This window comes from Mustela nigripes, chromosome 6, assembly GCF_022355385.1.
Source record: "Mustela nigripes isolate SB6536 chromosome 6, MUSNIG.SB6536, whole genome shotgun sequence".
Taxonomy (NCBI): Eukaryota; Metazoa; Chordata; class Mammalia; order Carnivora; family Mustelidae; genus Mustela; species Mustela nigripes.
Window position 1 is genome coordinate 410,837 of NC_081562.1, and position 24,044 is coordinate 434,880.

Sequence of the window (24,044 nt, forward strand, 5' to 3'; positions counted from 1 at the left end):
GGTGGGGGGGGGGGGTGAGGCTCCCGGCAACTGGTCAGGGCGCAGCAGTCCCCGCGCCGGGGATGTGGCAGGCCTGAACCCAATCTGGTGCGGGCCCTGGCGCTCAACGGTGCCTGAACCGCGAGGTGGCTGGGGCAGGCGAGGCCCGGGGCGCTCCCAGGGTGGGGCCCGGCCCAGGGGCGCGTGCTGCCCGCCGCGAACCTGGGCCCGAACCCGGCCGAACCTACCCCGCGACGCGGCGGGCTCCCCGTGGGGCGCCAGGCACGCGCGGGGAGCGCCCTACCCTCCTGCCCCACGCTCCCCCCCTCCCTGCCCGCCCCTCCCGCCGCCGCCGCCCTCCCTCTCCACCCGCTCTCCCCGCCCTCCCCCTCTCGCCGTCGGGGGCGGGGCCGCTGCTCCCGCGCGCTCCGGCCCCTCCTCGGCCACACAAAGGCCCGTCTCCATGGCAGCCGCGCGGGCTGGAGCGCAGCGCCGATCGCGGCCCGGGCGCCATCGAGCCTCGGCGGCGGACGTGCAGGTACCGCGGTGGGGGTACAGGGCCTACGGTGGGCCCGCGCGAGTCGGGGGGCTTCGGCGTCAGCGCCGCTCCGTTCCAGTCTGCGCGCTCTGCGTGCGGGGGACCCGGGGCAGCTGCCGGTCCGCGGACGGCGATCGGGCCTCGGCCGCGGTGCGTGTGCCCTGGACACTTCCAGGTGGCCGGCGAGGCCCGCGGCGCTCGGGCGCGTGGGGGGAGGTAGGGGCCCGGCCCGGCCGAGAGTCCCTGGGACCCCTTCTGGTTTCCGATCGTCCCTACCCGCCCTTGCCTCCCACCTCCCCCGACTCCGAGATCCGTGGGCAGGGCTGCAATTGTCCCTGTTGTGCAAGAGCTCGGGGCCCCCACCCACCTGCCCCCAACCCCGCAGCAGTTCGGGGTGGCTGAGCCCAGGCTTCCCCGGGGGGGTGGACCGGCAGTCCGGGTTTAGCGGCACTCTTCCTCCACACCGCCGGGGGCTCCTTGCGAGGACCACCCTGGGATCTCCCTGGTCTGTGCTGGGCTGGGTGTAGAAAGTGGGAGCAAGGGTTCCAGGGTGGGTCTGGGGGCGCTTAGTCCTGGTCGCCGGGGCCTGCCTGCTGCTCCACCGGGCCTGCTAAGGTGGTTCCTCATTTGCTTTATCGGCGTCCTGGAGCCGAGAAGGTCTCAGAACTCTGTGGGTCTGGGGACATTCTCCGTGCCTGGGCTTTCCCCTCAGCCTCTGACCCTACACCTCTTCATGATTCTTCCTGCGGGAAGCCCTCCTGGCTGGGCTCTTACCACCCCCTCTGTGTTCAGGCTGATTAGCAGATTTCTGGGGTTCCCGAACTCAAGCGTGCCGGAGCTTCCTGCCACGTCACTGAAGCATCTTTCCAGCAACTTGGAAAAGGAAGGAAAGGGTCTGTCTGTGTCCACTGTGGCCTGTGGCAGTGCTCAGGACTGGGGCAAAGTTGGGCCCCAAAGCTAGTGGAATATTTTGAGGCTTGGAGGGTTTTCTGGCCTGTGCCTCCCTTGGGGGAGCTCCCTCGTTTCTGACTTCAGGTGGGCCCTGTGGAGAGTCGGGGAGCAGGAGGGTTGAGGGGGTGCCGCATGCCCCATGCCCAGATGTTACCCTGGCATGGCCTGGAACTGCCGTCTGAGAGAGTCGAGCAGCTAGTGGAGAGGCCATCCCCTGTCCTGAGGTGAGGGTCCCTAGGAAGGACGGCCAGCGTCACCCCAGCTGCGTCTGCTGGGTATTTTTTGTGGTGTGTCAGCTTTCAGGAATTCCCAGAGAAGATTAAGGACAGACAGGTGGGCTCCGCAGATACGAGCCTCCCACCTCTTCCCAGCATACTTACTGAGTCCGGGGGTGGCGGGGCTCCTTGGCCTAAGGAGTGGGCCCCTCTGGAAGGCCTGAGATCTGGCCAGGGGTTCCTTCCCCAGGAGGGGAGGGAAGTTACTGAGAAAAACAAGGGTTTGGAATGTAAGTTCCCCCTCCCCCGCCGGCCTCCTGCCAAGAAGGAATTATTTTGGGTTATCCAGCCGTGTCCAGCCACCCAAGGGGGGAGGCTGCGGCCCTGGGAGAGGGATCCACTTCCGGGGCTGAGGGCTGAGAGCACCGGGAGGGAGGGCCGGGCAAGTCTGGGCAGCTCCGCCACCTCCCAAGGCTGCTCAGACCGGTCCACGGCAGGGTGGGTGGGGGACACGTCACCCCTGGGTCAGAGATCGCAGATGCCCTAGCTGGCCCTGCCCAGCTAGCCTGGGGTGGACCCAGGCCCCTCCGTGGGAGGCCGCAGGGGTGGAGGGGCCCTGGATCCTGTCCTCAGGGCCTGGGCTAAGGACCCAGCCAGGGAGCCCCTTCAACTCCAGAAGGTTTAGGACTCTGACCTGAAAGCCTCTGAGGCTGCTCTCATAGCCAGCTTCAGGGACACGCCTTGGTGAGTTACCCACACCTGCTGCTTCCCAGGGAGGACGGAGAGCAGGTAGGGGTGTGGCTTGGATTGCTCAGGGTAAGGCCCTGGAGTCTTCTCAGGCTGGACCTCAAGCCACCTTCCTGCCCCCCCACCCTGCCCCTCTGACAGTCCAGAGTGATGTGCTCCCCAGGTGAAAATGTGATGCCAAGTGATGTGCTCCCCAGGTGAAGAGATCAAAGCATTATTAATGGGTCCTTGTGAGGAGCTGTCTGGGATGCTGTCTCCCCCTGTGTGGGCTCCCTGGGTTTGTGCCTGAGTGTGCCCAGCAGTCCCTGTGGGGACCACATTGGAGACGCAGAGCCGGCAGCTTGGCCAGAGTGCAGGAAACCCAGGATCCTGGCCCTAGCCCAGGGGAGTGGAGCAGAAGAGATTGGATTGGACGGCACTGGGGTGGGCTGGCAGCCTGAGAGGGTCCATACGGCATATGCCCACCTTCCCCAGGAGGGCACGGTTGCAGGCACTTGAGCCATCCTGGGACTGAGGCCACTCTGGGAACATAGCATCCTCTTCCCTGCCTCAAACCCACGTCCTTTTGCCCAGAGACGAAGTTCCCCCTGGGACGCTGGGTGTGGGCTGGGGTGTACTGGTAGGGAGAGGCTGCAGGGGCCAGCACCTGTGGCCCCTTCTCGGCTCCGGGCAGGGCCACGCCGAAGAGTGGCACCCTCCGCCACTGAGTGCTGTCTTGCTGTGAGACCTCTGGTTCTGCAGGCGGCCGTCCTCCCTTGGAGGGGAATGACCTTTTTCCTCGCGGTTGAGGAGCCTCCTGTGTCCAGAGCCTGCCTTGGACGCAGGTGCGCGGCTGGGGAAGGCAGGGGAGGTGAGCAGGGCAGACCTGCCGCAGCACAAGGCCATTTAGGGGGGCTGCAGTGGTCCCCTGGCCACAACCTGGGAGGTGGACGGGCTTCCCTGGGGGCTCCCTGGGGGCGAGGCCGTGGCTGAGGGTGGGGCAGGGCAGAGTCCCGCCCTCAGAGCCTGCCGGGTGTTTGTGTTTGGGGTGGGGCTGTGGGGTGGGGCGGGGCCAGCCTGTGGCTAATTGTCTTTGGACTCAAATTACAGGCTGAGGGGGCGGGATCAGGGGGCCGTAATTGACTGGTGGGGTGGGGGCAGCTCCCTGGGGCGATGGGTGGGGTCACCGCGGGAGCTTCTCCTTCCTCCTGGGGTCCCTACACACCCTTCTCCTCCGCAGTTTCACATCTCCTGGCAAGCTCCTGCTTCTCTCTGCGGCAAGGCCAGGAGGACCTGGTCCCCTCAGCTGCCCAGGCAAGAACCCTGTCCTGACCAGCCCTGGGTCAGGCCTGCACAGAGCTCATGGCGTCTCAGGGGGTCACCTCGGGCAGAGCATTTGAAGCACTGGGCCAGCCCTTTGCTGTCCTGCCCGAAGGGCCCCCGAGGTGGCTCCACGTCCCCTGTTCTGTGGTTGATCACAGACTTGTGTGACGGTGACTGGCCCCAGGCCCCTGGTGGGAGCCTGGTGTAGCCACGGATGGAGACCAGGCTGGTCACAGGGACACTTGCAGGGCTGGCCCGGGCCTGGAGCTGGGCTTCTCTTTCCCGCTTTGTCTCTCTGTGGTCTCCCCACCCCACCTGCCCACATCTCCGCTCCCCTCGCCTGCACAGAGACGGGGCCGCTCACTGCCGCTTCCCCGGGGGGTGGGCGCAGGTCCGCCTGAGAGCCTGGTATCTCACCCCGGGCTAGGAGTGGGTGGCCTCTGGAGGCAGGGCCTGGCTCAGCGCCCACGCCCATGGCCTCAGCCTCTGAGGGGCACGACTGCTGAAGCCTGGCAGTTTCCCATAATGATGGCAGGTGACTCCTGGCCCCAGGGCCACAGGGAAGGACATGGAAGCCTGTGTTCTGACCTCAGCTCTGCCGTCAGCCCTGCCCTGACAGGTCACGTTCCGGTACAGACACCAAACCCTTGCAGTCGAGGCCCCTGGCACCTCTGGCAGAGCTGCCCAGCAGTTCCCATGTGAGGCTTGGGATGGAGAGGCTCAGTGGGGAGCTCAGATCTCTGTGCCCAGCACTGCCCCCACTGGACGCCTTTTCAGGAAAATCAAGAAAGAGAAGAGGGTTTGATGGTTAGCCTTTGAAGGTGCCACTGTGTCAACAGAGCAGCAGGGCTGGGGCGTCTGCCCCCGAGGCCGTTCTGGCTGGCCCTCTACTCTGGTCTGTGTCCCCTGAGCTAGCATGCCACCTGTGCGGGTCATGGGCCAGGCGTTGGATGGGGCCTTGTTGTGGGGTGCCACTGGGGCCCAAGCTGGCTGCGGGAGGCCGGAGGCTGGAGGCGGAAGCTTGGAGGCCAGGGCAGAGGGTGCTGTTCTCAGCGGGGTCCTAGTGCTGGGAGGAGGGGTGCCAGCAGGGGCCTGGGAACAGCCCGGACAGACCCGGCAGCATGGCTCTTGAGTGCAAGGGGACCTGTGGCAGTTGCAGTTCAGAGGCTCCAGGGGTGGGGGGGATGGGGACCCGGCTATGGAGAGGTCGGGCTCGGGGCTGCCCGTAGAATCTAGGCCCCCACCCCCATTCTAGGGTGGTTTCCGAGCTGACGCCTGCTTTGGAGGAGCGCCAGGCCACAGGACACTGCCTGAGGTGAGGCCTTCTGTGGAGAAGCTGGGGCAGCCCCTCCTGCCCAGCTAGTAGGAGCCGCCATTGTAAGTCAAGCTGAGCGAGTTGGCAGGGCTGAGTGATGGTGGGTGGGGGGCAGGGAGCCAGCGTGGTCCACCTGCCCTCCTCTTGGACATGCTCCGCACAGGGGCCAGGAAGCCTGAGGGGCTGGCCTACTCCTCCCGCTCTTGGCATCTGGACTGATTTGGGAGCCACCCAGAGGGACCTCAGGAACCAGGAAGGGATGTCAGGACTGGGGGTGGGAGGCCAGCGAGAAGAAGGGGGCCAGCCCGGCAGTGCCGGAGGTGGCCCCGGTCTGACCACTGGCTCGGCACCTTGCTGAGCTGAAGGGGTTGGACTTGGCTGCAGGCAACTGGGCCTCCTTCCTGGGTGCGTCCCAGGGAGGATAGCTCCCCCCCTCCCCCGCCAGCCCGCCCCAACCAGTCAGGCTGGGCCCCTGCATCACGTCACTCCGCCCCGCCTTGCTCTGACCTGGGGCATTTCCTTACTGGGGCCTCCTGGGCCCTCTGCCCTCCCCAGACCCTGACTATTTGCCATTGTGGGGTTCTGGCTACTGTTCCACCTTTAGTCTGGCCCCCAGACCCTGCCCAGCACCCAAGCATTGTGCATCTTGCCAGGCCCCCAACCTCACCTAGATGGGGCGCTCGAGTGGCAGCAGGCAGTGTGGAGCCATTCCCTGTACCTGCGTAGATGCCCCCCCCCCCTGCTCCCACACGTAGTCCCACTCTCCAGGCCAGCTCCAGGCCTGCCCAGCTCTGCCAGCCCTTTTGCTCCCTCTGGGCAGCCTGGGCTACCCCAGTGCTGGGGCCCCCAAGACTCTAACTGCACACGGCCTTTCACAGCCCCAGAGCTGGAGTCTGGGGGACTTCCCGTGGCCTGTTCATCCTGGGGACACTCGCTGGGTGTTGGCAATGTCCTTTACTGGCATCGCAGATGTGGTGCCTGCCCGTGTGTGGTCACGTGTGTGAGTGGGGGCTGGTTTGCCGGTTTGGCACAGTGCCCCAGACTAATTGTGGGGTTCGGTAGTGATTGGGGAGGCGGGACTGGGGTGGCCGCCGCGGCGCTGGCAGACTGACGGGGAGATTACAGGTCTTGCCTGCTCCTTGCTTGCTCAGGCCCTCACCCGTCCGCCCCCCATGCCCACTCCCGCCTCCTGAACACGGCCTATGGGGGGGGCTCTGGGTGGGGGCTGGTCCGGGGCCAGCTGCAGCTGCCCGGAGTTGCAGGCTATCCTGGCAGCATCCAGTCAGCAGGGAGGGGTTCCTGCAGTGGGGAAGTGAGGGGGAGCGGGACCAGGGGGTGGGCAGGGGGCAGTAGGCTCAGAACCAGTGGCTCCCGCCTGTCCCTGAGCCCCAAAGACCCACAGGACTGCCCTCAGCCGCCTCCAGCTCGGATGTGGGGGCTGCTCACGTGGGGCCATCTGTGTCTGCACGGCCGTCTGAGCAGGTCTTCTTCCCCCAGGGGGTGGCTGGAGACTTTGCCTGTGCTCTGGGCATCCCGCAGCGTCCGACCCCCAGCTGGCCCAGCCTTTAATCTGCCCGTCCCCGTCTCTCAAGCCCTCTTTCTCTCTCTCAGTCCTGCCATAGTCTGGCCACTGGAGAGTTACCTCAGGAGGGTGTCCGCACGGGCCTCCGGGCACGGGCCATCCCTGCATCTGTTCACGTACTAATTGAGGCCACATGCGAGCTGGGCGCGGAGGTGCAGTCCCGGGTCCCCAGCACACCGCGGCACACAGGAGGCTGTTTGGGGCTCTGGGCCAAGCAGATGGGACAGGTCAGCGGGCCCCAGCCTGGGCTCCCCGGGAGCACGGGGCTGCCATTGGAGTGTTGAACTGTGGAGTGTTCTGATTCAAGGACTGCTGTGCAGAGGAGAGAGCTGGGGCAACCCCAGAGGGGCCTAAGCATGCCCAGGGAGGGACATGGTGGCTGGGACTCAGCGGGGAGGCATCGGAACCTAGCAAATCCCACCCCTTTCCTGAGGGCCTGGGAGGCCAAGGCGGCAGCAGTCCTGCGGCAGGGTCCGCGCACTGTCATTTTACTGAGACTGTTCTTGGGTTTTCCTGAGCCACAGGGTTAGGTGCAGGGAGTGGGGCCAGAGAGTGGCCAGCTTGCCGACAGCACGGGGATCCCAGTGTACGCAGACAGTCGCGAGGGACAGACAGGGTCGGGGCTGGAGCCCACGCCCAGGCTCTCTTGAGCAAGAGACGCCAGAGGGCACGGGCTGAGTGCAGATATCCCTGGTGATGGTGACCTCCGACCTTAGAGTTGCTGAGCAGGGACTCCGATGCTGGGGGTGGGGGGGGTGGGGACCGGAGCATCAGAAGCCTGAGTGGGAGGCTGGTGGGAGGGGGCTGGGAGCAGAAGGGGCTGGGGTTTCTCTGGGCACACTCTCCTCAGCCCTGGGCTCTGGGCCTGTGACGACCTTACCGCCACCAGCCAGTGGCGACTTAAGGCCGGGAGCCAGAGTCCAGGCTTGGGGAGGCTGGTCACTCCCCCCAACCCAGGTTGGGCGTGGGCAGTTGGGCCACAGTCTAGGCAGGTAGGAACCTGGCCCCAGGAGCCAGGGCTGGTGAAGAGGGGTCCTGTGGGAGGTTCTGGTGGCGCTGACGCAAGTCTGGGTGTGCGACGTCAGTCTGTCCCTAGAGCCCCGCCCCGCCCCACCACGCCCCACCCCTGCCCTAGGTGCCTGCGCCCGGAGAGCTCAGCCTTCGCCCGGGTCGGGGTCACGCGGGCGGCCGCCAGGGCCAGGGTGGTGCGTGACGGGCCGGCGGCGAGGGGGGCGGCCGAGCCCCGGGCCGGGGCCGCTGGGCCGGGAGGCCTAAGGCAGGTAATGGCCGGCCGTGCGCTGGGCTGAGCCCGACGCCAGGTGAGCGCTCCGCGGCGGCTGCTCGGGTGCCCACGTGACCGCCGCCGCCGTCATTGTCCGACCCGCGGCGCGTCCCGGGGTCCCCGTGAGACTCGCGCGCCGCCCACGTGCTCCCCGCCGAGGGTGTCCGCGCGGCGCGGGGCCGTTCCCGGATGACCCGCGGGCTCCGGGGACCGGCGGGGACGAGCCAGGGCGGTTCCCAACACCACCCCCCACCCCCCGCCGACCTCCGACTCGGGTCACCGGGCGGGCGGGGCCGGGCGCGCAGGACGGCGGGGGGCGCGGGGCGCCCTGGGAGCCCCGGTCCCGGGCAGGTACCCGCCGCCGCCGCGCCCCTCCCTCGCGCTTGTTTTGAAAACAGCCGAGGCTCGGATTTGCCGGCGCTTCGGCCTGTTTTGTTTCCCCTGATTTGTTTAACGCTCCCGCTAATTGCAGATTTGCATTTTCGTCGGGAGCGCTGCGGCCTGGTCCCCGGGCTGCCAGCTGCCCCGCGGGGGAGGGGCGGCTCCCTGGCTCCTCACGTGGCGCCCAGAGGCTGGCTCCCCGCCCGACTGGGGGTTCCCGGGACGCCCCCCATGGTCGGCGCGCGGTGGGCGGGATCTGTCCCACCTGGCCCTGAACCTCCCCCCAGATCCTCCCTCCCTCCTTGTCTGCCTGTGCCTGAGCCCTCATCTTGGTCCCTGGGCCCCTCTTCCGTCCCTCTGTCCTGTCCCAGCCGCATCCGGGTTCCCTTCAGGAGCCCACAAGCTGGCTGGCCCGGCGTGGGCGGGGGGCAGCCCTCAAGCTGGACCCCACGTCCGCTGGGCCTGGGGGCTGTGTGTGGTTCTAATGAAGTCTGTGTTTACTGGAGGGCCGTGGCCTGGGAGGCAGCGCGGCTTGGGCCCATTCCCCAGACAGAGCCTTCCCTTAGGTGGGGCTGAGGGCTGGTGGGGAGCAGGAGGCTGACAGGCCCCCTCCCTCTGGAGGTCGGTCTGCAGTGAGGGCTCTGCCCTTCTTCCTTAGGGGCCTTCTGTTGACCTTTCTTAGGGTAGGAGGTGCGGAACCTGCCCATGCAAGGCGCCCTGTGTCCGTGGCTCAGAGGAAGCTAGAACCTGTGAGGAACCACAGGGAGCCATCTGGCAAGAGACTGACACTGCTTCCTGCTCCAGGGCAGGTGTGGCGGGGAGGCCTGCCCCCCACCCCCACAGTGCCTGTCTCCTGCCAGCTCTCGGGGCTGGGGGAGGAACGAGCGCCCTGTGTCAGGCTTGGGGATCAGCTGTGGGGGCACCTGTGTGTTCAGCCCCTCCATTTGCAACGCCACCAGCTTCCTGGTTGACCACACTCAGGCGCACAGGTGCCCATCCGGCCCGCTCCTGTGTTCACTTGTGTTCCTGGTAGGCCCATCAGCTGGCTGTAGGCCACACAGCAGGAGTGACTGTCCCACAGGACCAGGTCAGGGTGGGTGTCTTGAGATTCTGAGGGATGTGTAGTTTTCTGGGCGAGGTGTGGGGGAGACATCACAGAGGACCCCAGACTACCCCCACTACTGTAGGCACAGCCGTGGGATTTCCACACGTGGATTTGCTTACACTTTGCAACAGTTCACGGAGATGGATGTGATCACCTCTGTTTTCCATGGGGAAACAGTTACATGGTGTAGCCTGGTAAGTAACCCACATGACCAAGAGGGAAACCAACAGAGAGCTGGCATTTGAATCCAGAAGTCTGGCCCCAGAGGCACCTGGCTAGCTCAGTGGGTGGAGCATACAACTCTTGATCTCAAGGTTGTGAGTTCGAGTTCCATGGTGGGCTTAGAGAGAGCTTAAAAATGAGAGCCAGAAGTGTGGCTCCAGAGTTGTGCTCTTGAGGCCCTTCCGTGTGGCAGTGTTGCAGGTGTGTGACTGTCGGGTTGAAGGGCTAGCCGTGGCCTCAGTGGCCTGCGGTTGCACAGAAGAGTGGCTGCCTTCTGAAGGAAGTGGGAGTGGCCTTCTGAGAGGCGAGAAAGTCTGGCTGTTGGGAGACAGACGGACAAGCTGGGAGATGCTGGGGGCAGCACTGGGTGGTTGAGAGAGGCATCCTTGAGTTAGGAAAGGCCCCAGGACTTGGAGGGATCTGGGTTTCATTCTGCAGGAGGTTTTGGCTGGAGGAACTTGATGTTGGGAGAAGAAATCAATGGGCTGCCTCTGGGAGGGTCTGAGAGCAGGACCCAGCATGGTCAGTAGGTCCCTGGAGGCCTGCAGCAGACAGACAGACAGACACACACACACCCCACCCTGCCTGGGGGCTGGGGATTAAGTCATGCCCTGGGTTGAAGTTCAGAGGCTAGACAGAGGAGCTTGAGGCAGCAGGCATCGGGGCACGTGGAGGCTGGCATGCTGTCCCTTCAGGGGGGGATGTCCGTGTGCTGTGGACCCCAGTGCAGTTTCCACTTGCGCTGGCCACAGCCTCAGGCCAGGCCAGCCCCTGCTTTCTCAAGAGACTGCCTCATACTGATGCCCAGGGGTGTAGCCCCTGAATTTGCCTGTGGAGTGGCTCTTGCTCCTTTCCCAGAGGCTCTGTTCAGTCCCTGTAGCAGAAGGACGTCCCTCATCCCTGCATCCAGGGCCCTGAGCCCCGTGGCCTGTGCTCAGGTGTGTGCTGCCCTGCCCTCCTCGCCTCGGCCGGTCTCCCTTGGGTCCGCCATAGGTCCTGCCCAGGACACTGCGGGATGGGCATGGGAAGGGCCTGGCAAGGGCCTGGGCCTTGTAGAGAAGGTGTTGGAGGGACAGTGGCGAGGGCTGGGGAGCAGCCAGTCTGGGAGCCAAAGTGGGAGTGCAGGAGTGGCTGAAGCTTAGACGTGGGGAGGGTCTGGGATCGGCCTGGAAAGATGGTTGAGTCCATAAAGCCACATTCTAAAGCAGAGTGGAGCTGGAGGGGGTGGGCTGTGGGGGGGGGGGGCAGTCATTATCATTAGATACATACCCCTTCTTATTTAGGAAATATGTGAATATATCCCACTAAAAATTTTTCAAAAATTGGTTAATGAGGTTATTTTGCTATCCCGGTCCCTTCCTCCTGGCCCCCAGGCTTTACTACTATTTTCAGTTTGAAAGAAAGCTTCCAGAACTTCTCAGCAGTTAAACTGATGTCCACACACAGGTCCATGGAGACACATGTCCGTCCCTGACATGTCTAGGCTCTATGGGACTCAGCATGGACCACCCCCTGTGTGGGCCTGGTTGTATTTTTGTTTTGTTTTGTTTTGTTTTGCTTGTTTGTTTGTTTGCAGCAGTTGGGGGGGGGGGTACTCTGGTTGGCGACTGGGTGGTTGTTACATTTTCATCATCCTCAACCATGCCAAGAAGTATCCTTAGACCAAGAAGTATCCTTCGACAGGTCTCCCAGGGGATAGACTTGGGTATTTCTGGAAGGTGATAGACTACAGTAGCGAGCTTCACTGAGTGCTACAGAGTAGCAGGCTCTCCTGAGGCTTTCTTGAATGCATCCTTTAGTCCTTACAAACTCTGAGGGGGGTTCGCTATGACTGTCTCCGTTTTACAGATGGGGAAGTGAGGCAAAGAGAAGTAATTTGCCCAGGGTCACACAGCTAGTAAGTAGAACTTATTTTTCAAGAAAGCAGTTTACTGTTTAATCAAATATATATCCCTAGTTTAAAAAAGACAGCCGGTACCAACAGAGTCTTAACGAAAAGGAGCTGTTCTCACCCTTTTCTTCCCCAGCCGGGCCTTTTTGAATGGAGTGAGGGATGTGTCAGGCTTGTGTTCTGGAAAGGCCAAGTGGGTGTGTGTGCATTGGGATGCTGGACTAAGGGACTCAGAGGCTGGTGTTTGAGGGACGGACTGTGATGGGGGCAGGGTGGAGGAGGCAGAAGGTGTTGGGGGTCTCCTGCTCAATGACGGCAGATGCCAGGTGGGGTCGCTACAGCTGCCCCCCGCCCCCCAGACGTGGCGCAGAGGCGGCAGGTGGAGGCAGGCTAGGCTTGTGGTGAGACCACTGTTGCTCCTTTGCTTCCTAGACAATCTTGATGCTGGCCCAGAGCAGAGACTGAGCTGGACTACTGGAGCCTCGGTGAGTGGAGGCTGGGCCCCACCTGGGGAAGGCAGTGGGGGGCTACAGCCACACGGACAGGCTGGGGTGCCTTCCACTGGGTGTGGGTGGTGACCCTGAAGCTCTGGTCTGACTGGGCCCAGTGTGCACAATTCCAAGTGCCCTGGGACGCCCAGGTGGCTCAGTCGATTAAGCCTCTGACTCTGGATTTGGCTCAGGTCACGATCTCAGGGTCGTGCGACTGAGCCTTATGTCAGGCTCTTTGCTCAGTTCGGAGTCTGCTTGACACTGTCCCTCTCTCTGTGTCCTCCCCAAGCGTGTGTGTGCAGGCTCAGTCTCTCTCAAATCTTAAAACTAAACCCCCCAAACCAGGTGTCCTGCCATGGGAGCCACTGCCAGCCAGCCCCCCCACCCCCTGCCCCCAGCTCTCTGAGACCAAACTTTCCTTGGGAGGGCAGGCTCTACAGTGGGACCTGTAGGAGAGCTGGATTCTGGAGCACAAGGACTGGGAATTCAGGTTTGGGGTAGGAGTGCCTGTCCAGACATTGTTCTGGGCCAGCAACAGGCCAGAGTCTGTGCAACTTTTTGGAAGTGCACCTCCAGGCTTCAGCCAGGAAGAAGGCTGTCTGATGCCCTTAAGGAAATCCCCGCCAGTCCCGGTGAGCCAGGGGTCCTGGGGCTGCTTTCAAAACAGGAAGCGCCCGTTCCAGGAATGCTAGAACACTAGCGGCAGGAAGCTTTGCCGGCTGTGCCTGGCGCCTCCTGCACCGCACCTCGGCTTGAGCTCCCCAGTCAGGTGGGTCACCCTTTGCTCTGGGACCTGGCCAGGCAGGTCACCTGAGGCTTTGTTTATCCAGGAAGTGGGTGGGGGAGCTGCTGCCTCTGGAGTGTGACCCAGGTCCCTCCTGCCACTCTGGATGACTTGGGCTCAGTCTGGGGTGGGGATGAGTTTGGAACACTGGGATCTGAGTCACTTTGCCCACCACCTCGGGGTTCCTGAGGCAGGAGTGTGGGTGGTGGGCAGCACAGGGTGGCTGGGAGGGCTGCATAGCATCGGGGCCAGTGTTAATGCTGCTGGTGGGATCTGGGCCAGCTCTCCTTGATGCCATACCCAGTACTGGTGGGCCAGCCCTGGGGGGCTCTGGGGCAGAGGACCAGGCTGAGGGAGGGTCCAGGACAAGCTTTTTCAGAACAGGATTGCCCCAAGAGTTCCCCCACTGGGTCAGCTATGTCTTCAAGTCCTGGCCCAGCGGGTGGACCAGCAGAGGGGCCCTGGGCTCCTTGGGTCCACGTGGGTCTGACTGCTGCAGGGGTGGCCAGGGCTCCGGCCCCGCCCCCGCGCCCCGACCCCGCCCGCCTGCACTCCCTCCCTGGGCCCCGGGAACATTCCATTCATTCCGGGCTCCAGCAGGCGGGTGGGAGCCGAGAGGGGCCGGGGTCTTGGCGGCGACGACGGGGGAAGCCGGTGAGCGGGGCCGGGTGGGGGAGGGCCAGCTTGGGCCCGAGGCCGAGGGGCCAGGAGGCCCACGCCCACACCCCCTTCGCCCTGGCCGGCGCCACTCAGTGGACTTTGGGCCCCCACACGGCGCTCGGCGCAGGGGCGGGGGGATGGGGCGGGGGGGCGGGTCCTTGCGCGCTTCCCTTCCCGGGGAGGGGCGGGGGAGGGGCGGTGGCAGTGACCAAACCGTGGGTGCCTGAGCCAGCGGCCAGGCCCTGGTGCGCTTGGTTCTGCGAAGTCTCAGGGTCAGGGACAGTCAGGCTCCACGCCTGGGGACCTCCCAAATGGCTCTCTCCTCCCTGTGGGAGCCACAGGGGCAGAAGGGACCCCCACCATTCAGCGGGGTGCCCTGAAGGGCTGGTGAACTCTTCTTGTCCTGGACTCAATCCCCAAGCGTCTCCCTGGCTCTCCCTGCTACTGCCCTGCCTTGGGCCGCCTTTGTTTCACCCTGGTACTGCCCAGCCTTCTGCCCCAGGCAGCCAGGGGTTCCCTGCCAGGTCCCTGCTGGGTCCCCTTCTGGACATCCTCCAGCTCACCCATGGGTGTGGTTGCTGGGGGCCAGGCAAGAGCTTTGCGCTCCAGTACAAGGGGGGTGCTCTCCGCAGCGGCGGCGGCTGCCCTGCTGAGGGGGCATCTTCCCCAGCCACTGTGTCCTGCTCGGGCTGGAGCCTTGCCGTGACCTAGCGGTAGAGAGGACTTTGTCAATGCTTGCTTCTTGGTTGTACTTCCTCAAGAGGTTTGAGGAAGGTTGTGGATACTCGGAACGGCAGGATGCCAGGGGGACGGTGAATAGCCACGCTGGGCAGGGGCTTCCTCGTGGCCCAGGCAGAGGAAGGACATCAGCTTGACGGAAGACTCATGGAAGAATCATAACAGTAAACACAGCTTTGCCCAAAGCCAGTGCTCCAGAGAAATGTCTCCTCTGGCCAAGGAGCAGAGCAGATGCTTTTCTGCTTTCCTGGGAGAGAGGTACAAGGATGCGTGGCAAGGCAGGATGTCGGCAGGTAGTAGAGAGGCAAGAGCGCGTCCAGGGAGGTGGTGTGTGAGGAGGCCCCAGGGGGAGAACCAGTTCCTCCGCGAGCGCGGTGCGGTCTGTTCTGGGGAGTCTGGGAGGCTAGGCTGGGTCCCTCCATCCCTTCTGCCGTGTCTGCCCCACTCAGGCGTCGGGAGAGGCAAGAGGGCCGTCAGGGTCCTGCCAGTGATGGGCGTGCTCAGGGAGGGTGACAGCTGCAGGGGCTCATGCCCGTGTCTGGAGAGGGCAGTTGGGGGGGTGCCAGCGGAGGGTGGCACTGGGGGTTCTGACCAGGACAGAGCAGGGTCTGCAAGCTGGGAGGTCTGGGATAGCCCCCAGGGTGAAGAGGCCTAGAGGCAGAATGGCCCTGCCTGAGTTGGCCAGAGATCCCTGTGTCCCTGAATCGGGGAGGGAGAACCACATAAGCTCTGGGTCCTCTAATTTGGGGACACTGCGTCTCACCATGGCTTTAGCAGCTCATCCCTCATACACACGGATACATGTGCGGGAACATCCAGAACATGTTCTCAGAGGGACCCCTGCACACTGGCTGGCCCAGCCCCAGCCCTGCAGGCAGCATGCCCCTGTAGTCTCCTGGCTCTTCCCCTCTCAGAGAGCTGCTGGGTTCTGGAAACTCCTCCCAGGGCCCCACACCTGAGGGTCTCCTGGGGAGAGGGGAGGCAGGGCAGATGGAATCTGCTGGGGAGGGAGCCCAGAGGTTGGAGGAGGGAGGGCTGGGCTGGGCTAAATGCGTGTGTCAGGAGAGTGTGCAAGTCTTGACCCCGGGTCTGTGAGTTAAGCCGCTTGTTGGGTGTTGAGACTACCTTAAAAAAAAAAAAGTGTGTATGTGCCCTCGCTGGCCCACACCATTGGTTCCTCCTGTTCATCAGCTTCCTCTGTCTCCCTCGAGGTTGACCCGTCTGTGGAAAGTCACCTGTCCGGCAGGGGCGTGCCCTGTGCCCTGTCAGCCTGGGCTTGTGCTTGGGGCTCACAGAGCCCCGGGGTCTCACGGTGTGGGCGGACACATGCGTGAGTGCCCAGACACTGTCTAGAGGGGCTGCTCCGTTCCCTGGGAGGTGAGCCTGCAGGTGCTTTGAGACCCAGGAGGTGAGATCATGGCCGTGCTGGGGGCAGCCACCCTGTACCTGTGCTGCTTAGTGGCGGTGGCTGGGCTCTGGTCGGTAGGTTGGGTTACAGGTCAAACCTCTTGAGAAGGACTGGGAGTCGGTCTCCTTGGAGAGGAGAAGGGCAGGTGGGCCTGGTCAGAAGTGGAGGAAGGCAGAGGAGGGCCGGGCACTCCTGGCGCGTCCTCTGAGGCCCTGAGCCCCGCTGGCCTTTGTTCTAGTTTCCCAGGCAGGTCTAGAGAGACCCTCAAGGGGACGCGTCCTCTGCGCTGGGTGGCTCTCCCGGGCCCGGGCTCCCCTGACCCTCATCTCTCCCCACAGGGTGCGAGGGGTGATGGCTCTGCAGCTCTGGGCCCTGACCCTGCTGGGCCTGGTGGGCACCGGGGCGGGCCTGCGGCCCCGCAGGCTGGACGTCTTCCGCAGCGACACAGAGCTGAACCACCTGGTTGTGGACGAGGCGTCGGGCGTGCTGTATGTGGGAGCTGTGAACGCGCTCTACCAGCTCAGCGCGGATCTGCAGCTGCAGCAGCAGGCCACCACGGGCCCGGCCCTGGACAACAAGAAGTGCACGCCGCCCATTGAGCCGAGCCAGTGCCACGAGGCCGTTCAGACCGACAACGTCAACCAGCTCCTGCTGCTCGACCCACCTGGGAAGCGCCTCGTCGAGTGCGGGAGCCTCTTCAAGGGGATCTGTGCCCTGCGCGCCCTGAGCAACATCTCCACGCGCCTCTTCTACGAGGACGGCGGCGGCGAGAAGTCCTTTGTGGCCAGCAACGACGAGCGCGTGGCCACGGTGGGGCTGGTGAGCGCCGCGAGCCCCGGTGGCGAGCGGGTTCTGTTCGTGGGCAAAGGCAATGGGCCCCATGACAACGGCATCATTGTGAGCACCCGCCTGCTGGACCGGGCCGAGGGCAGGGAGGCCTTCGAGGCTTATACCGACCACGCCGCCTACAAGGCCGGGTACCTGTCCACCAACACACAGCAGTTCGTGGCCGCCTTTGAGGACGGTCTCTACGTTTTCTTCGTCTTCAACCAGCAGGACAAGCACCCGCCCCGAAACCGCACGCTCCTAGCTCGCATGTGCAAGCAGGACCCCTTCTATTACTCCTACCTGGAGATGGACCTGGAGTGCCTTGACCCCAGTGAGCCCCAGACCCCGGCCTTCGGCACCTGCTTGGCGGCCTCTGTGGCCGGGCTGAGCGCCAGCAGGGTGCTGTACGCCGTCTTCAGCAGGGATGGCCGGAGCGGTGGAGGACCCCACGCAGGCCTCTGCCTGTTCCCGCTGGACGAGGTCCATGCCAAGATGGAGGCCAGCCGCAACGCCTGCTACACAGGCACCCGGGACGTGGGCCGCGACACCTTCTACAAGCCCTTCCACGGCGAAATCCAGTGTGGTGGCCACGGGCCGGTATGTGACCTCAGCACCTCCTCGCAGAGGCCTGGCTCACCTGCGTCCCTGTGGGTCTGTGTGTTGTTGCTCTCGTGGGTGTGTTCCCCTCCCCTGCTCGGGAGGGCCCGGCGAGAGAGTGTGTGTGTGTGTGTGTGACGTGTCACTGTGTCAGGTCCCACCCATGGGCCCTGCTTCTTCCTGGTGTCTGCCTCTCTGTCCTCAGCCTAGTCCAGCAGGCAGGTGCTGTTGGGTCATGGGGTCTCTCCCTCTGGCCTGGGCTCTGGGCACTGAGCCAGAAGACAGGGAACCTGGGAGTCGGGCGTGCATCACTGCCTACCTGGGTGGTGTCCCTGATTGTGGCCCATGGTCCTGGGGACGTGTGTGGGGACTGCATATCCTGGGAGCCCTCGTAGGGGGGGGCGTCCAGAGCTGGGGGATCTGTGCCCAGAGCTGACCCCTGGTCCACAGGCCGCCAGTGAGAGCTTCCCGTGTGGCTCTGAGCACCTGCCTTACCCGCTGGGCAGCAGAGATGGACTCACAGCGACGGCCGTGCTGCACCGTGGTGGCCTGAACCTGACGGCTGTGGTGGTGACCGCTGAGCACGGCCACACTGTTGCCTTCCTGGGCACCTCGGATGGCCGGGTCCTCAAGGTAAGGCCTGGGCTGGGGCTGGGCCGCTCCCTGGGGGGCCATCCACGCAAGACCCGCATCTCACACTCCTGCCCTCGCCCCGCAGGTGTACCTTGCCCCAGATGGCAGCTCTGCGGAGTACGGCTCCATCCTTGTAGAGATCAACAAGAGAATCAAGCGGGACCTGGTGCTGTCCCCGGATCTGGCCTTTCTCTACACCATGACCCAGGACAAGGTGGGCCTCGGCAGTCCCTGGGGGAGGGGCATCGCGGGTCCAGGCCACTGTCAGAAGCCTGGAGAGGTGCGGAGCGGGACGGGAGGAGTTCCCTCGTCCCCCTGGTGCCGGCCTTCTGTCGGAGACTCGCTTCGTCTGTGGCCCTGCCCCAGTTCCATGCTGACAGAAGGGGCCTGTGCAGCCCTCTGAGCTCAGACAGAGCTCATGGGCGAGGCCCCCCAGTCCACTGGGACCACAGTTGGGACCCCACATTATCCTAGGCCAACAACAGCCACAGGGCAGGCCCGCCAGAGCCTGGAGGGCAGCTGCTTCTGGACCCTCACCAGTGAGCCTTGCATTGGTATCAGGCTTTTAAAGCTCAGAAAGGTGTGGCCGAGGAAGACCCGGGCCGAAGAGCCAGGCCCTGGTGGCTGCTGTCGTCCCACTCACCGTCCTGTTGCCCTCAGGTTTTCCGGTTCCCTGTGCAGGACTGTCTGAGCTACCCGACCTGCGAACAGTGTCACAGCTCTCGGGACCCCTACTGTGGCTGGTGCGTCATTGAGGGACGGTGAGTGTCCAGGACTCCAGGGGTCTCGGCCCTGCCCCGGGGGGGCCTGGGGGTGTGGCTGACAGGGCCCATGACTAAAACTACCCCTTGCCCCCTAGATGCACCAGGAGGGCCGAGTGCTCACGGGCCGAGGAGAGTGGCCACTGGCTGTGGAGCCGGGACGAGTCCTGTGTAGCCATCACCGGGGCCCAGCCACAGAACATGAGCCGGCGGGCCCAGGGGGAGGTGCGTGGTGCAGTTGGGCATGGCCCTGGTGCTGGGCAGGGGTGGGTCTCCTGCTGGCCTGGGGCTGTTGGGTCCACGGGGAGAACCGCGGCGTGTTCTCTCTCTCTGGCCTGGGTTCTGGGCGCTGAGCCTGAGGACAGGGAACCTTTCCTTTGTTGGGTTCCCTGGCCCCTGTGACCTGGGGGGCCCTGCTCCCAGTGCGACGGAGTCTATTCCAAGGGATCAGTGTGTGCACGCACAGGAGTGCTGGAGAGCAGGACGTGCACACGCACCCTGTGCGGAGAGGTTCTCGTGGGAGCTGCGCCCCTCCCCAGGTGCAGCTGACTGTCCGTCCCCTCCCGGCCCTGAGCGAGGAAGATGAACTGCTGTGCCTCTTTGGTGACTCTCCCGCGCACCCGGCCCGCGTGGAGGAGGACGCCGTCATCTGCAACTCCCCACATACCATCCCTGACACGCCGCCCGGCCACGGTGAGGCCCCCATGCAGCTGCCGGGTGGGCACCTCCGGTCCCAGCGGTGCAGCCTGAGGCCGAGACACCCCTGCCTCAGTCGATTGAGGTGGAGGGCCCTGGAGCCGTGGGAGAGGGGGCCGTGTGCTCTCGGCACCACAGGGGTGCCCAGCTTTAGGCTTTGCTGTCCAGGCAGAGACCCCTTAGGCCTCCCCAGCCCTGTCCGGCCTGAGATGGTGGGGGCTCCGAGGGCAGCTCACTGGTGCAGGCAGGGCCTTTACAACTGAGGATCCACGAGCCTTTGTGCCTCCAGGGACAGAGAGAGGGTGGAGGAGCGCAGAGCCCTGGGAGCCGGCCCCGGAGCCGAGATCTGAGAGCATGGGCAGGCCTGGCTGAGCCCGGGCAAGTCACAGACCAGAGATCTCCCCGGGGCCTGTGGGAGCTCCGATGGGGCGAGGGTTGGGCTGCAGAGGCCCCGTGCCCACCTGCCCTGCCCCCACCCCACCAGCCTCACCCTGCGCGCTGAGGCCCCCACCTGATGCTGCCCTGGTCTCTGTCCGCAGACCACGTGGCTGTGAACATCCAGCTGCTGTTCCGACGCGGCAGCGTCTTCCTCACGTCCCACCTGTATCCCTTCTACGACTGCCGGGAGGCCATGAGCCTGGCAGAGAACCTGCCGTGAGTGTCTCGCTGGCCTGGTGCGCCTGTCACCTGGTCCCTGCTCCGGGCCCTGCGCCCTTCACCACCCCCTCCCCCGGGGGCCGGTGGGCCCCGCGCTCCTCACCACCCTCTTCTCCAGGTGCATCTCGTGTGCAAGCAACCGCTGGACCTGCCAGTGGGACCTGCGCTACCACGAGTGCCGGGAGGCCTCCCCCAACCCCGAGGAGGGCATCGTCCGCGCCCACATGGTGAGGGTCGTACTCCCCGTGCGGAGGCTGTGTTGCTTGGCTGTGGCCATGCGGCCCCTGACCAGCTTTCTTCTCTCCAGGAGGACAACTGCCCTCAGTTCCTGAACCCCAGCCCACTGGTCATTCCCATGAACCACGAGACGGACGTGACCTTCCAGGGCAAGAACCTGGACACAGTGAAGGTGGCAGGGCTTGTGGGGTACCGGCCAGGGAGCCCAGCAGGGGCCGTGGGGGTTGGTGGAGAGTCCGTGGGGCTCCTTCAGAGCATTTTCCTGCAAAACCAAAGTTCAGGTGTCTGGTGCACCTTTGAGCTTTCCTGGGCTTGGGACCCGGCACACAAGGGAGGTGCTCCGTGTGTGTCTGGGCCCAGAAGGCAGCAGAGAGGCCAGAATGGGGTGGCGTTCAAATGGACCTCGAGAACATAGAGAGCAGGAGACCAGTGGGGTTCAAGCTGGGCACGTTGAGTGGCCGGGACGCTGCTTGGTGAGGGGGAGTGGGCCGTGCTCTGGGTCTCAGCAACATGCTCTGGGTCTCAGCAAGACGGGCACATCCAGGAGCAGCCGGTGGTCAGCCCAGTGGGTGGCCGTGGGCCCCCAGAGGGCCGGGAGGTCTGTGGGGGGTCCTGACCACACCACCTTGCAGGGGTCCTCCCTGTACGTGGGCAGTGACGTGCTCAAGTTCGAGGAGCCGGTGAGCGCGCAGGAGCCGGGGACCTTCTTCTTTCGGACCCCGAAGGTGCGGCTCCCAGGGCGGGCGGGCCGCGCCGCTGGATCCCGGGGAAGGGTCTTGGGGGCACAGGCGGGGTAGGGGTGCACGGGGGCTGGGGCGCCTTGGGACGTTTGTGTGATTCCCACCTCCCTGCAATCAGTGATCGTGATCGGTCTGAGGCCACAGCTTGCTGCCCCTGGAGGCCTCCCCCTGCTGCCCCTCAGCTGTGGGGGGGACTGTGTGGTCCAGATGCAGGGGGGGGAGCGGGGAGTCCAGCGGGTCCCTGCGTGTTCCTGCAGCTGTCCCACGACGCCAACGAGACTCTGCCTTTGCACCTGTATGTCAAATCCTACGGCAAGAATGTCGACAGCAAGCTCCAAGGTAGGCGGGGCGGTGACGGGGGTGGCCGGGGAGCAGGAAGTAGGTGACCCCCTGACACCTGGCCACTTCGTTCGCAGTTACCCTCTACAGCTGCTCCTTTGGCCGCAGCGACTGCAGCCTGTGCCTGGCCGCAGACCCCGCGTACAAGTGTGTGTGGTGTGTGGGGCAGGGCCGCTGTGTGTACGAGGGCCTGTGCAGCAACAGCACCTCCGAGTGCCCGCCGCCCGTCATCACCAGGGTGAGCCCCCACACCTGCCCGGCGGGGAGAACCTTGGCCTGGCCGCTGCCCCGCCCCTCCTCTGCCCTAGCGGCTGGGTCAGCTGGGCTCCGCCAATTCCAGATTCATCCTGAGACGGGCCCGCTGGGCGGCGGCATCCGGGTCACCATCCTTGGGTCCAATTTGGGGGTCAGAGCAGAGGATGTCAAGACGGTCAGTGTGGCGGGCCGGAACTGCATCTTCGAGCCGGAGCGCTACTCCGTGTCCACACGGTGAGTGGCTCGCCTGCAGTCTGGCAGCGCTGGCTGTGCTGGGGGCGCAGGCAACCGGTGCTCGGGGGAGGGTGGGAGGCGGACATGCGTGGGTGCCCAGGATGTGCACACCCACTGCGGACTGTGCTGCCTTGTCTGGGAGTCCAGGATCGTGTGCGCTGTCGAGGCAGCCCCGGAGCCCATCACCGGGGGGGTCGTGGTGAATGTCAGCGGGAAGCTGGGCCACTCGCCTGCCCACGTCCAGTTCACTTACCAGGTAGGGGCCTGGCCTTTTGACCTGGAGGGTTGTGTGTTGACGTGGGCTGGGGTGGGCCGAGTCCCCAACGCCCCAGGCCAATCCGAGTGCATCCGTTGCTCTTCTAGCAGCCGCAGCCTCTCCGCGTGGAGCCAAAGCAGGGGCCCCAGGCAGGGGGCACCACACTGACCATCAGCGGCACCCACCTGGACACAGGCTCTGCAGAGGACGTGCGGGTGACCCTCAATGACGTCCCTTGTAAAGTGTGCGTGTCATCTGCAGGCTAGGGCTCTCTGGCCCTCAGTCTGGCCGGAGTGGGCAGTGGAAGTAGCCTGATCTGCTGACCCCCACCCCGGTTTGGGCCTGGGGTTGACAGTGGCTACCCCCCCCACCAGGACGCAGTTCGGGGCCCAGCTCCAGTGTGTGACTGGCCCCCAGCCCGTGCTGGGCGAGCTGCCACTGGAGGTTTACTACGGCGGCTCCCGGGTGTCCAGCCCCGCTGTTGTCTTCACCTACCGCGAGAACCCAGTGCTGCGGGCCTTTGAACCGCTGCGAAGTTTTGTCAGGTGTGGCCTCCTCCCCTCCCTGGGGACAGTGGTGCCAGCTGGGGGACCCCACCCCACACCCACCCCCTTCCGCTACTTCCCCAGGAGTCCTCTGCCCACCAGGCTCATGAGGACATCATGGGGCCGGTCCATCAGAGAACCCACTGTGTCCCCAGATCCGCTTCCTCCTAGAAACCCACGTGGGCAGGCCCCCCCACTTCTGACAAGTGATGGCAGTGCCCGTGGTCCTGTGCTCAGAGCTTGACCTCCCACTCTACCTCAGAGCAGAGAGGGGTCGGGGCTCCGGGCCCTGCCCTCCCCCAGCCAGCCCACTGCGTGGCCGGAATTTGGGTGGGGGAGCTGGCTCGCCACGCCAGGCCCGCTCAGGCACTGCCCACCCCTGTCCCTAGTGGCGGCCGCAGCATCAACGTCACAGGGCAGGGCTTCAGCCTGGTGCAGAGATTCGCCATGGTGGTCATAGCTGAGCCCCTGCAGTCCTGGCGGCGGCGGCGGGAGGCCGGGCCTCTGCAGCCCGTGACGGTCAGTCCTGGTGTTGGCTCTGCTCCGGCGTGGTCCCCTTGGGAAGTGCAGGGTAGGGATGGGGCCTGACGGCCTGGCCTCGGCCTGCAGGTCGTGGGCACGGAGTACACATTCTACAACGACTCCAAGGTCGTGTTCTCGTCCCCCGCGGTCCCCGAGGAGCCCGAGGCCTACAATCTCACAGCCCTCATCCAGATGGACGGGCACCGGGCCCTGCTCAGGACCGAGGCCGGTGCCTTCGAGTACGTGGCCGACCCCACCTTTGAGAACTTCACGGGGGGAGTCAAGAAGCAGGTCAACAAGCTCATCCATGCCCGGGTGAGGACTGGCCGCTGCCCGGGGGTTGGTAGGGGAGGCGGCTGGAGGTCTGGGCCAAGTCGGCCCCAGTGGCCCTGCCTCCCTCCCGGTCATTGTGTTGCTCCCCATGACCCCCACAGGGCACTAACCTGAACAAGGCAATGACACTCCACGAGGCCGAGGCCTTCGTGGGTGCCGAGCGCTGCATCATGAAGACGCTGACCGAGACGGACCTGTACTGTGAACCCCCAGAGGTGCAGCCGCCCCCTAAGCGGCGGCAGAAGCGGGACACGACCCACAACCTGCCGGAGTTCATTGTGCGTGCGGTCGTGCCGGTGCAGCTGGGGCGGGGCAGGCCAGATGCCGGTCAGTTCCCTGGTGCCCTGGTGGAGCCGCACCTGGCCCTACTGAGCCTGCCCTGCCCCGCAGGTGAAGTTTGGCTCCCGAGAGTGGGTGCTGGGCCGCGTGGAGTACGACACGAGGGTGAGCGACGTGCCGCTCAGCCTAATCCTGCCGCTGGTCATCGTGCCCATGGTGGCGGTCATTGCCGTGTCTGTCTACTGCTACTGGTGAGTCCCTCCGGCCACACACCCAGCACGCCACACAAGCTCTGAGCCACCAGGTGGCCTGAGCCAGGCCAGGCCCTGTTAACCTCCCTGTGCCCGCAGGAGGAAGAGCCAGCAGGCGGAGCGTGAGTACGAGAAGATCAAGTCCCAGCTGGAGGGCTTGGAGGAGAGCGTGCGCGACCGCTGCAAAAAGGAGTTCACAGGTGGGGCGGCCTGGCGGGGCGGGCAGGACCCTCGGGCTGCCTGGACCCTGGAGTCCCCAAGGACACCTCTTGGGGACTGGGAGGGAGGAC

The 24,044-nt window shown here is 64.9% G+C and overlaps 1 protein-coding gene across 5 annotated transcripts in view; it reads left to right on the forward strand.

Moving 5' to 3' along the window:
• The first annotated feature begins 410 nt into the window (after positions 1–410).
• Positions 411–24,044, forward strand: part of PLXNB2 (plexin B2) — a 28,819-nt gene continuing 5,185 nt past the window's right edge. The window contains exons 1-23 of one of the 5 annotated variants that reach the window (XM_059401685.1): positions 413–517; positions 11,943–11,995; positions 15,930–17,016; positions 17,467–17,649; positions 17,735–17,863; positions 18,310–18,410; positions 18,509–18,635; positions 18,950–19,103; positions 19,646–19,760; positions 19,882–19,990; positions 20,071–20,172; positions 20,633–20,725; positions 20,998–21,079; positions 21,157–21,317; positions 21,420–21,568; positions 21,716–21,824; positions 21,932–22,068; positions 22,199–22,369; positions 22,759–22,888; positions 22,979–23,206; positions 23,326–23,502; positions 23,615–23,754; positions 23,854–23,954. In XM_059401685.1, the coding sequence (XP_059257668.1) occupies positions 15,943–17,016; positions 17,467–17,649; positions 17,735–17,863; positions 18,310–18,410; positions 18,509–18,635; positions 18,950–19,103; positions 19,646–19,760; positions 19,882–19,990; positions 20,071–20,172; positions 20,633–20,725; positions 20,998–21,079; positions 21,157–21,317; positions 21,420–21,568; positions 21,716–21,824; positions 21,932–22,068; positions 22,199–22,369; positions 22,759–22,888; positions 22,979–23,206; positions 23,326–23,502; positions 23,615–23,754; positions 23,854–23,954 (3,772 nt within the window). In that variant the 5' untranslated portion in view covers positions 413–517; positions 11,943–11,995; positions 15,930–15,942. Of the gene's footprint in view, positions 518–7,844; positions 7,949–11,942; positions 11,996–13,415; positions 13,440–15,929; positions 17,017–17,466; positions 17,650–17,734; positions 17,864–18,309; positions 18,411–18,508; positions 18,636–18,949; positions 19,104–19,645; positions 19,761–19,881; positions 19,991–20,070; positions 20,173–20,632; positions 20,726–20,997; positions 21,080–21,156; positions 21,318–21,419; positions 21,569–21,715; positions 21,825–21,931; positions 22,069–22,198; positions 22,370–22,758; positions 22,889–22,978; positions 23,207–23,325; positions 23,503–23,614; positions 23,755–23,853; positions 23,955–24,044 lie in introns of those variants that run through there. The other 4 variants (XM_059401686.1, XM_059401688.1, XM_059401689.1 and 1 more) reach the window with 4 other exon arrangements.